Raw genomic sequence first — 12,761 nt, 5'->3', positions numbered from 1 at the left:
AAATGACTTTTTAAAAGATTGTTGCATTGTGTAAGTCAACACAAGTGTTGTACTGTGTCCAGTTCAAGCTCTGGGCACACCTAACTCAGGGGTGACCAGGCCGGTGGCACTGTCAGGACTGAAGGGACGCATGTTGGCTCCCCTCCCTCTGGAGCCTCCCAGGGCCCCGTGACTGTGGGCTCTCCAGCAGCAGGGGGCTCTGCAGAGCAGGCGCTGGAACCAACTTCCTTGCGGGGGGGTAGGACCCCTGGAGATCGCCCTTGCCAAGCTCAAGAAGTTGTGTTAGCAAGATCCCTGTAAAGTGACTGAGGGACGTGGCTGCTCACTGAGGGCCTATAAGAGTGCAGGGACTGGCTGGTGATGAGTACACCAGGTGCACAAGAAAGTTACTTCCTTTAAAGTAGACGGAAATTTCTAAAAACTCTTGTGTAAAACTCTGATTAGTCAGGCCAGGGGCATGCCAAGAAGTTCTTGTGCGAAAGCAGTTCTCATCTTTTGGTATTTATTTGTTCACTCCAATTCACCGAATGTTTTTTAAAACTAGTTGTTGTCGAGTCAGTTCTGACCCATGGAAGCCCTACGTATGTCGGAGTAGAACTGTACTCCATACAGTTTTCAATGGCTGAGTTTTCAGAAGTAAACCACCAGGCTTTCCTTCCAAAGCGCCTCTGGGTGCATTAACTCTTTGCGCCACCTACGAACTCCCACGAATTGTTCACTGAATACTTACCACCTGCCAGTCCTGGGGCACCAGTGAGGAACAAAGCAGTTCCGCCTTTGTGAAGCATCCATTCTAGAGATAGCATTTAAACCAGGGTACCCTAAAGACTCCTCAAAGGAATATGTTCTACAGAAACTTTGGTGTCAGGCTGACCTGGGTCCAGGCTCTCCATATTAGCCCTGTAACAAGAGAGGAACTGTAACATCTCTATCTTCCTACCCCACCAGGTTGCTGGGGGGACCACTATAATGCCTATGATTAATAAATGGTGGTTATTACTGTTTTTGGAAACCCTGGTGGTGTAGTGGTTAAGTGCTACGGCTGTTAACCAAAGGGTCGGCAGTTTGAATCCGCCAGGCGCTCCTTGGAAACTCTATGGGGCAGTTCTACTCTGTCCTATAGGGTCGCTATGAGTCGGAATCGACTCGATGGCACTGGGTTTTATTATTGTATTTAAGGGAAGCAGCCTTCTAAACAGCCCTGACCATATAACTGACTGTGATGATAGCAATGTTCTACCTCTGTGCTGTGCTATCAGTTACATGTGGTTTTGAGTACTTGAAATGTGGCTAGTGAAACTGAGCTGCTAGAATTCTAACTTTAATTAATTTAAACAGTGACAGGGGCTAGCGGAGGGCGTACAGTGCAGGCCTAGAAGGCTGCCATTCAGGTGAGGCATGAAACCGGCAGGGGAATGGGAGCAGCAGCTGGGAGAGCTGGAAGGGCCAGAGCAGCTACAGAAATATGGCTGGGTAGAAAGGAGACATGCTCAGAAGGGCCAGGAATGGCACCCTGATAGAAGGGAAACACGGAACAGAACACAAATTCTTAAAAAGTCCAGACTTACTGGACCAGTTGAGACTAATTGACTCCCTGAGACTGTCGCCCTGAGATACTCTTTAAGCCTTGAACTGAAAACTATCCCAAGATAACCCATTAGCGAGATAACAGACTGCTACGCAAGATAAAGGCTATTTAACTGTGAGTACAACGCTCTATTAAAAACCAGCTGTATGAGACTAAAAGGTCAACAATTACTCTACAGCAAAGATGAGAAGCGGGCAGGGAAACTAGAGCACTGGAAAGGGAACAACTAAGAACAAAAAAAATGCTGACATTGTGAAAAACGGAGTGTCACCGAACAATATGCGTAGAAATTGTCAAGTGGGAACCTAATTTGCTGTGTAAACTTTCACCGAAAACATAATAAATCATATATACATCTAAAAAATTTTTTTTTTTTTTTGGACCGGCAGCGGCAGGTGGTACAAGGATAAAAAACCTGGAGGGTAGGTTAAGTGAAAGAAGCCAAGCACAAACAACCCCATATTAATGTGTCCATTTACGCGAAATGTTCAGAATAGGCAAATCTAGAGATGCAGATTAGTGGTTTGGAGGGTGGGGCTCCTAGAACGGGTACAATGTTTCTTTTTGGAGTGATGAAAATGTTCTAAAATTAGGTTGTGGCAAGAGTTGCCCAACTCTAAATACCAATGAATCATACACTTTAAATGAGTGAACTGTATGGTATGTGAATTATATCTCAATCAAAAAAATTAAACAAACCAAACCCGTTGCCGTCGAGTCAATTCCTACTCATGGCGATCCAACATGTGTCAGAGCTCCATAGAGTTTTTTGGCTGTAATCTTTATGGAAGCAGACCTTCAGGCTTTTCTGCCATAGTGCCGTCGGGTGGGTTTAAATCACCAACCTTTTGGTTAGTAGCCCAGCACCGTTTGTGCCACCTTCTGTATCTCAATAGAGCTGTTTAAACAAAAACAAAACCCACTAAACATCAGGTGGCCTTAGGCAGAGGGGGACGGGGGCAGGGTCCCACCTTGTAGACTGACCCCTGCAGGGTGTTGGGATGGTACTGTTGAAAGCGCTCCATTTCCTATTCCAAGACTGTGACTGTAAGATTAAAAAGAGAGCCCTCCCTACAGCTAAAGCCTTTATCAGTGAAGAAAGTCAACGTGTGCAAAGAAATGGAACACCAGATGGTGGGGGATGGAAAAGAGTCCTGAGAGGAAATGGAAATGTTTGGAAAAGGCAGAAGGTGCTAGAAAAAGCCACTTCTGCTCTCTCCCAGAAGGGAAATGTTATCAGACATTAGCTTGACATTCCCAGTGGTGAAGGGACAACCTAGTCTTTCATTTCCTTCCTGATGGCTTGTCTTCATCAGGACCTGAGATGCTCAGGTGAGCACAGCAGGTAAGTAACAAGAAGAGATGGGAAAGCTGCAGGCTGGCTGAGAAAGCGCAGCAGCTGCCTCTGCCTCAAGACGTGAGACACAAGTGGTGCCGAAAAATCCACAGAAAAGTCGAAAGGTGACTCCATGTGGGGTTTTAAAGGGAATACAAATCACTTAAAATACTGCCATGATTATAAAGATGCAAAAGTCTTTTTTATTAACAGTATTCTTAGCATAACCTTTGTTTTAAAGTAAAAGAAGCAACAGCATTAAGTATGAGATGTTTGAGTTGTACTTATTCTATTTTCATATGACGTTATATCTTAGAACACGGGTGCACTAAGGCAAAGGCTAACACACAAGAGCCACCACTTTGACCCTGAGTCATAGAGATTCTTGGCTAAACAGAACTTCAAGTTTAGCCACCTCTCATTTCAGAGAGGAAACAGTCCCCTGACTCTCCATCCTGGCTCTCCACTACACAAATTTCCCAGCATCAAACACAGAACTCTCTGAAACGGACATTTTTATTTAACATGTATTTTAACATACAATTGATGATATAATTTAGTGTGTATTTTAACACATACAACTAGCATATCTAACTTGTGATATCACACATCTTAATGATTAGAATGAGGTGACGTTGAAGGTGTGTTTCCTGTTAATTTAAAACCGCATTAGGCAAAGACAAGCTTAGGTGTACCAGACACTGGAAAGAACTGTTTGCACATGGAGAGGTTGGATGTTGAGCAGCTGAGGTAGTACTGAACACTTTGCACACTGAAACGGTAGATCTAAGGGGGACAAAGCTGCAATGATTCACCACCCGGAGAAAGCCACATAAGCTATAGGGTCCCCACGTTCTCTTCAATAGAGCCAAGAGGTACAAACACCTGTGATGAGGCCATGCGGGTTAACGAAGCACAGTTATTTGCTTTTACTGGGTTATTTCTACTCATTAATGGTTACAAGGCAAGGCTCAGGAGTCAGGCTGACCTGCTCTGATTCTCAGCGTACACCACCTTCTAGCTCTGACCTTGTGCGGGCAACCCAATTTCTTTAAACCTCAGCTTGCTCATCTGTAAAATGGGGGCGGTAACAGCAGCTACCTCCCAGGGTTGCCAAGAAGACTTGAACACGTGATACGCATCAAGCCTTTCCCATGGCAGCCGGGTTGTGGTGAACAGTCAGTGAATATTAGCTACGGTAATTCCTGCATATTAATACAAAGTTCTGATCTTTAAATATATTTTTAATGAATAAAAATAGTTATGTGAGTAAAATAACACTTAAATGCAGAATGTGGTAGACAAAATCTTCTAAATCTCAAAACTGCCACAATTTTTTTGGACAGTAGGTGGACAGTATCAAACCAGGATCCACAGTTTGGGAGATGCCGGGTTAAATCAGGTCCCAGATGCTTCTTTACTGCCAGACTTCTCAGAACTATGAATACGTTAACGTGTAATTAGGAGCTAGAGGGTGGAAAGGATATCCCCCAATGTATTTGCGTTCAGAACCTTTACTCTGCAGAGTGTTTCACGGCTAGTACTCAATGCACGCACCCTGGGAAATGCTACCCCAGACATTCGCACCTAGAGGAATACTGGGGGGTGGGGGGATAAGGTTTGAAGCCTGGCCCACCCTTGCACAGGCCACACTCAAGATGCATGCCTCTAACCATTCCCAAAGCCAACTCTTCAGACAGGGATTGGACTGGACAACGGGTTGGACAGGTATGCTGGTGAGGAGTGAGCTTCTTGGATCAGGTGGACACTTGAGACTATGTTGGCATCTCCTCCCTGGAAGGGAGATGAGAGGGTAAAGGGGGTTAGAAGCCGGAGAAATGGACACAAAAAGACCGAGTGGAGGGAGGGAGCACGCTGTCTCATTAGGGAGAAGGCAACTGGGAATATGTAGCAAGGTGTATATAAGTTTTTGTGTGAGAGACTGACTTGATTTGTAAACTTTCACTTAAAGCACAATACAAAAAAAAAAAAAAAAAAAAAAAGATGCATGCCTCTAGACAGCCACCAGCTCTAATGGGTTTGTCTACCCTGGAGGGGCTGGGGAAGCCGTCGGGAGCATGGTGATGGCAGGGAAGGAGCTGACAGGCTTACGCTTTGGCAGAGAGCCTGAGATTCCTGGCAAACGGAACCTGAAGTTTTCCGAGGCCTGGGGAGGTCCCACGTGTAGGACCTCCAAATGTGAAATGCTTCCCTTCCACAGTGATCTAGAATCCCTGGGTAGGAAACTGAAAGACTCCCAGGAACATGCCCTCTGTGACCTTGTACTGAGGTCAGAATGAGGGAACTAGAAGCTCCCCTGCTTCCGTATGGAGGTTCAGGACTGAGAAAAGAGGACCACCATGGCCTGGGATTGCATGCTGGCCTGCAGGCTCCGGGGAGCAGGACTCACAGCACCAGGGAAGGACTGTGCTACCAGGTCTAGAGGTCTAGAGTGGCTCAGTGGTGCGGCGGGCGGCTATGACTGAGCACAGTCAGGAGAGGCACAGCAATTAAGGCTGCAAAACAAGTCAAGGTGCTTCCATACATGCAGGGATCCTGCAAAAGAATACAGGGAGATGGGGAAGACAGTTTTCCAGGAGAAATGATGTCTTCTCTCAGGAGCTGTTACTGGGTTCACCTGGATACCAACAGGTACCTCACAATAAAACCTTACCAGGATATCTCCCTTCTTCAGGAGCATCACCAATCTCACCCTCCCCAAGGACCCACTGCTACCCAAAACAAACAAAAATTCTGAAGACAACACCAGTTCTTCTCAAACAGTTTAATAGCAAATAAACAAAGGAAGGTACCACACTTGGCAGATACAAAATGACTTTTTGTCTGTGTGTCTGTGCAATTAAAACAGATTTAGGTTCCCCATTGGGACGAAAGGAAAAACACACAAAAAGGAAAGAGATTCCTTTTAAACACATACTCCCTTGCTCCAAACTTGTAACAATTTTTTTTTTTTAATCCACTACACAAACTCTGTGATCAAGTCAGAAAAGCGACAAAGGGCTCTTCTTGCCTTTTTTTTTTTTAAACCATTAAAATAAAATCCATAATTTTCTACAGAGTACAACACAAGTTCACACAAAAAAGACATTTTCTTTTGCAAATCAAAACAGGAAAGAAAGGAAAAGCTCAAACAAGGGAAAGGAAAAGCATTTCTACGGCTGAATCACGACTTTGAGTTGATTGAATCCCGTTGTTGCTGCAGAACAGACTGTGCGTTTGGTCATAGTGGCAATTTTTTTTCTCTTCACATTGTGAAATCACTTTACATTGTTTTCTAGTAGAAAAGGCAAAAAACTGTACAAAACCCCTAGTGTTAAATACAACGTTTGTACCAATAAAAAACTCACACAGGTTTGTCTTCAAAATGTAAAGTTTTTTTTTTTTTTCTTTTTAAATTATTCACAAAAAGCAGCTGGAAATCAGAAAGACAGCTGCCGCTCCAGGGTCTCAAATCCATTAAAACCACCACAGAACAATTAAAACAATCAGAGAGAGAAAAGGAAAAGAACAGTGTCCAACGTTTGGCATTTGGTTTTATCCACAGGTTTTCCCAGAGCTCCTCTTGGAATTGAAAGCAAAAACGATTGGCAAACACGGTTTCTCAGTACACAGGAAGGGGAGCCTCTGCGCCTTCTGCCAACAGAGGCGGCTCTGTGCAGTCAGACTGTGGGGCGCACGGCAGTCTCACTCAGGCTGGGGTTCTGGCCTCTTTCCATCCAATCACCCCTTCTGGGAAACTGAGCAGCCTACCATACCCTGGACCCTCACGTGGCTGCCCTTCCCCCCAAGTAAGAGTGGCCTCAAGCGTAATCCCAGGCAACCTGCTGGGTCCCAGAGCAGAAATACTGCTGGGATTCCTTCCTTCACCAACCCCAGCAATGGATGATGCTGAACAGTGCTTCTACCTTCCCCACCCCGCCCCATCTGCTACACCTCTCCACCCTTCCCTGGACAATCAGGGCATCCTACTCCCTGGCTCCCACCACCAGCAGCTTAGGTCTGGGTGGGATCTATCATGAACTCTTCCCTCTCAATCGCTCACCTCCACAGATCCACCCGTGACCTCTCATCTCCTCTGGCCTCTCTCCCCTGTCCCTCACGTATTTACTCAAGTCCCCAAGACCTTGAGGCCAGATGGTGCCACAAGGGAGGAGGGCAAGTTCCCTTCAGGTAACCAAGGAACTGGCTTGCCTGGCGCCCAGGGACAGTAGCTATTTGGCTCTTCACCCAGTTTAAAAACCAAATCCCTGCCCTGACCCCACCCCACTAGCTAAGCCAGAGCAGAGCTGTGGTGAAGAGCCAGCGTTGGGTGGCTGGTGCCCAGGGCTGTAAACAGTGTGAAGACTGCAGTATTGTGCTTGTCTCCGAGGAAAAGCTCCAGCAGGTGTCCTGCCGCTTAGCACTCAGATGGCCTCCTATGAGTGGTTACTAGCACTTCTCCTTCTGGGCCAAGGGGTGCTCATACTCCTAACGTGCTAAGCCTCTTGCCCACCCGCTGCCACCTTCTGGGTTCCTATCTCTGTTCCTCATGCCATGCCGTACCCCTCCCTAGCCCTCTCTGAGCAGAGCAGCCAGCCTTCTGGAGGCCCCACGAAGTGACAGTCTAAGTGCACAGGCAAACACTCTAAGGGCAATAGAGGAGAAAGTTGCCACTTCAAAATAAAACAATACAATCTTGGGGGAAAAAAAAATCAACCCCACAACAATTTGAAACAACTTCTTTGAAACCCTTTTAAATCGGTCAGTTTTTGCACAAACTATAGAAAACAGAGAGGTGAAGGTGATATATACGAAGGTGTGAAGAAACAGCAGGAAACATGCAAAATTTGTTTTTTCTGGGCATAATCTTAGTAGGAAAGGAAAAAACTCAACACAAAAACAAAACCAAAAAAAAATCAAAGCATCACATTTTGCTGTGGAGACTGTAGGAACAAGCATGGACAGGGATGCAGGCAGGAACGCGGGGAACGGCACGAGGGGTCCAAAGGCTCCCCACTGGGAAGAACCACAAAAGAAAAAGGAAAAGGGCTGGCTGGGGCCCAAACTGCAGCTTGCAGTCAAAAAGGAAAGGGAGTTCAGGTGTTTTCTGCAGTTGAGAACTTGAAAAAACAAAAATAAGAACACATGCGGTCTCCTCAAGCCCTACAAACTATATCAGCAAAATGTGCTCAGGAGCCTCAAAGGTTTTAGTGACATCTTTTATTTCATTGTTTACTTCAAAGTTGTCTTTAAAACTAAGCACACAGAGAAACAAAGCCTAGAAACGGACTGGCTGTGTGTTCACAGAAATACAAACACCACGCGGTATGTGCTAGTAGGGCTGCTCTGAAGACAGTTACAAAGAATTGGAATCACAAAATCAAGTGGTTATCTTATGAAGTTCTAGAAAAATAGATTTTTTTTTTATATTCAAATGCAAGTTTAAATATTTCCCCTTCAGCAGTCGTTCTAGCAAAACCAATTTGGCAGCACAAAAGAAAGAAAAAAAAAAAAAAGGGAAAGAAAAAAGAAAAAACAAAGAAAGAAACAAACATAATAAAAATACACATCAGCATCAAAGGTCAACACAAGGTCAAAGGTGAGAGTTCAAGCATCAGAGAAGCTGAAGAGACAGGGATTTGGACGATGTACTTGACGCCACATCGACATGCTTTAGGCACAACGATGAACAAACGGCAGGAATCTAGAAAAAAAAACAAACCAGAAAGAGGGAGACCCACTGAGTTACACAGAGCAATACATCCAAACAAAGAGAGAGAGAACAGGAACACTCACTGTGTGTACAGCCCTGAAATGAGGAGGTGGGGTGGGGCACCGGTAATGACAGGGAACTTTTGCACATGCTAACAATGGACACAGGGAAAAGTCAAAAAGGACATGGAGGACACCAAGAAAACATCCAACTGCCAGAGACAGAATGGAACCTAAGGCTTGGATTTTCCCCTGAAGTGCCCAAACAGCCCCCAACCCCCCGTTTCTCCCCCATTCCCTGGTCAAGACCCACGCTGGAAGCAGAAGGTGCTGACTGGGATGGGAGAATTCCCCAGGGAAGAGGGCCAGGATTTCTCCACAACTCTGCAGGAATGGGTCTTTGTTCCCGGATATCCAAGCTCTTAGCTTCCCCGCAGCCCCCAGCCACTCTTGTGGAACCCAGGAGACACTGGTCTGGCTGCATTCAGGACAAATCAATTTCATGATGTAACCCAAAGGAAGAAACAAAACTACCAGCAGAAAACACACTGTACTTGAAAACCCCACACAACAGAAAAGGATTGCTAAGACCTGACTGCGAGTCTCCACTCTGAGCTGAGCCCTTTCACATCGCAAGACTTGGAGGGGAGCAGCTTCTTCACAAAACCATCTTTGGCCTGGGGAGAGAACTGTGCTCAAGGACAGTGCTGCTGCCGTGCTAACTCACTGGCAGGGGACAGAGGAGGACAGAGAAGTGCATGGTCTCACCAGCTGGCTGCTTTAGCAGCCCTGGACCCTGCTGTGGCACATGCTCCTTTTAGAAAAGAGAACCCACAAGCAGGTATGAAATCTCAGGTCTGGTATCAAAAGTGAGTTGATTGCACCTTTGCCTTTTGTCGTTGGGAAAAGGGTTTCGTAAGGGCCCAGAGCTCAGAACAAACCCACAGACAAATAACGGTGAGATGGCGGAAGCAGAAGTGGGAATGCAGCAGGGCTCTGGGCTCTGGATAACCACACAATGGCCAAGGAAGGAGAGAGAACAGAAGGTTAGCAATCACAGCATGGGCAGCACCCTGTGGAGCACAGCTCTCTCCTCCGCCAATTCACAGCATTAACTCCTTCCCCCTCTGGCGGATTAGCTGGGCTGCAAACGGGCCACAGAAAGTCAGTAGTTTCAATCATACACAGCACCCTGTGTGTACAACAATCACATTCTGGATTCTACAAAATCCTGGCCTTTTCCAGAGATATAATTTAGGTAATAAATATTCTCCACCCCGGAGCTGTATAAAACTTCTATAAAAATAGAAACAACATTCTTGGTTCCAGCCGGTTGGGATTCAGAACAGTGTCTCCCCAACCTAGCATTTTTTTCTTTTTTTTTTTGTTTTCTTTTTTCTTTTTTATTTTCATTTTTTGCATTTATTTAAAAAATCCCATCATGCCCCTGGAAGCCTTTGGAACAGTTTTATCCTTTGAAACACAGGACACATTTCTCCCAGTGTGCAGAATTCAAGTTTACGTGGTTCAGCTTAAGAAGTATATGTTTCATGTTTCTTAGAGGACAACAGACCCAAGTTAATCACTATGAGAAGGGAACAGCTGTCCCAGCTTCAATGGGGGGGAAAAAACCCAACACCACCAACTACCTGCACAATAGCAAGACGGTCAATCCCTGTCTGTTACCCAAATGGACAGTGTGACAAGGAGAGGGCTCCCATCTGACTCAGCAGTGAACCAACCCCTTTATTCTTATCTCTGCTGCTAGGGTCACAACTGATGTTTGTAAGGTTCCAGGAACTCAGTTCCTGGCCTTGGCTAACAGTCATATCCTAACAGGGCTACCTCTGCCCAGGTATACAATCCCAACATGTCCTTCCTGGCTCTCTACCCCCACGGCATTTCTTGGAGAAGAAGCAGAGCCTAGAGGCTGTGTGGGTCACAGGCTAGAGCATGAGCAGGACCTGTGGGAGGCAGTAGGGAGCTAATTGAAAGCACAAGGACAAAAACGAACATGGTACTACTGAGGTAAATGAACACTAAATTCATATGGAGGCTGTAAACGTCCTATTGTCTCCCTCTGTCCCCAAGAGCCTGAAGTGGTTAGGAGAGGGCCTGCCAGGCCTCTCTGGTGATGCAACATCTTGGCCAACAACTCAACGAAGGAGACAAGTGCAGGTTCCTTAACCCTCTTTAATACTAAGTGCTGGCCACTCGGAACGCAGGACCCTGGCTTGAAGGGACTTTCTGATTCAGGTACACCCAGAAGCAGGCTCCTTCTCCCTCAACTAGATGGCTTCTGATCACTCTGCCCAGAAGAGGTACCCCCTTCAGCTAGACAGTGCAAGCCTTCTTGGATCTGCCCTCATGAAAAAACAGTGGCTTGGGAGGGAAGTGATGCTCCTTGCTGGGGTGGACTGCAAGGGAAGAAGCCAGGCAGTGTCTTCCCTAGGGGCCTTCCTTAGGAACTTGGTAGAAATGGGTCATGCTCTACAACTCGGTGTTGAAACAGGACCAAAAATGACCTCTTTAACAGGCTGCTTCTCTGAAGCAGTCATTGGCCAGGCAGGGCCAATCCAGTATCAACGGCTGCCTGGGAAAGCTGGTAGTGGGTGAGGTCTCTCTGCTTTTTGCGTATGTCAAACGAATTTACCGATGCTTTATTCCCAGAGAATTGCTAGCCCCGTCCTGGGAAAGAGGGGCAGAAATGTAGAACAAGAATCTGAAAAACAGGTGGCAAAAACTCAGTATTTCCACAGACAGCGGCTATGGGGGAGTTTTGGCCTCCAGCTCCGAAGGCCGAGATTGGTGTCACTCAGTTATTCCCACATTTCTCGAAGCCAAGCTGCCTTGCCCTGCCCCACCCCCCACAGCTCTTGGATGTCAGTTCTCACTTTACCCACCCTCACGCTCAGGGAGATTCTGGGAGTCAGTTTTTTGTTCCACTTAGTCCTCTCTCTCAGGGTAGTAGCTTGGGGCAAGTTCTGATCTTTTTAAGTGTTTCCCCATTCCCCCTCTCCCAGGGCGGTTTGGTGTTGGTCCTTTTCAACACACACTGGTTACAAACACGGCAAACTTTAAATAAAAAAATAATAAAAAAAAAAAACTCAGGATATGGCACCTAAACTCCAAAGTAAAACACTGGAAACCAAAGCACAAACTCGTCCTCTGTACGAAGCGAAACTCCCACAGAAGGCAGTAGCCGAGTCTTCAGGGCAAGCTGTGCCTGCGAGAGTGGCAGGGATCAGGGTCCAGGGCTGTAAACACACAGCCTTAGGGCTTCGAATCATTAAGGGTGCTCCTCCCCCACTTACCAGAAGACCCTCTCACTCCAGTCTCAGAGGGGAGCACGCTCAGTAGGGCTTGCTGTCATTCTTCGAACGTTTGAGCTGCACTTTAAGCCGCTTCATGCCAATCTGGAAGCCGTTCATGGACTGGATGGCAGCTTGAGCCGAAACAGGATTGTCGTAACTTACAAAACCTGTGTGTCCAAGCAGAAGCCTAGGTGAGTGACATAGTGAGCAAGGAGATTCTCAGTTCTCCTTACACAACAGACACCTTCTGTGCTTCATCTCAAATCTCAGCTTTTCTCACCAGGGACAAGAATTCTGGAAATTATATCTCATGAAATAAATTAGGTTCCTAATGGTACCGCTTGACATCGACAGGTTTTTTTCTAAGCCATTTTCCATGTATTTATTTTACCTTTGGAGCAACAATGTGGGTAGAAATCACCACCACAAAAAGCTCAAAAAGAGGTCATGTGATCTGCCCCAGGTTGACTTAAATGATAACCCAAACTCAACTCCAGCTCTTTCTGCGATGACTCCCTTATCTTTCTCAGTGGGAAAACACTTAATCCCACCCTGACACCAGAAGAGAGGCCAACATACCAAAACACTTGCTCAGGTTTGTCTGCTTGTCGATAAAAACCTTGGCAGACACGACATTCCCAAAAGGCATAAACATCTGCAGCAGGTCCTGATCTCCAAACTCCTGGGGCAGGTGGTAGATGAACAGGTTGGCTCCCTCTGGACCTTCAAAACACCCATTGATTGGAAAGGTATCAGTGTCAAGCACGCTCATCCCCAAGCACTAATTATCTTTCATTTTCACCTGTGCTGA

At 46.2% G+C, this 12,761-nt stretch overlaps 1 protein-coding gene across 7 annotated transcripts in view; it reads right to left on the bottom strand.

Moving 5' to 3' along the window:
* Nucleotides 1–4,609: 4,609 nt before the first annotated feature.
* The window catches only part of CELF1 (CUGBP Elav-like family member 1), a 95,927-nt gene continuing 87,775 nt past the window's right edge, over nt 4,610–12,761 (bottom strand). For 5 of the 7 annotated variants that reach the window (XM_010592067.3, XM_023550634.2, XM_023550637.2 and 2 more), the window contains exons 12-14: nt 12,530–12,673; nt 11,951–12,117; nt 5,921–11,862 (exon numbers count right to left, since the gene is read on the bottom strand). In XM_010592067.3, coding sequence (XP_010590369.1) covers nt 11,990–12,117; nt 12,530–12,673 — 272 coding nt within the window. In that variant the 3' untranslated portion in view covers nt 5,921–11,862; nt 11,951–11,989. Of the gene's footprint in view, nt 4,719–5,920; nt 11,863–11,950; nt 12,118–12,529; nt 12,674–12,761 lie in introns of those variants that run through there. The other 2 variants (XM_064288130.1, XM_010592066.3) reach the window with 2 other exon arrangements.

Source organism: Loxodonta africana, chromosome 7 (genome assembly GCF_030014295.1).
Source record: "Loxodonta africana isolate mLoxAfr1 chromosome 7, mLoxAfr1.hap2, whole genome shotgun sequence".
NCBI lineage: Eukaryota > Metazoa > Chordata > Mammalia > Proboscidea > Elephantidae > Loxodonta > Loxodonta africana.
This window is presented reverse-complemented; position numbering and strand designations above follow the sequence as displayed.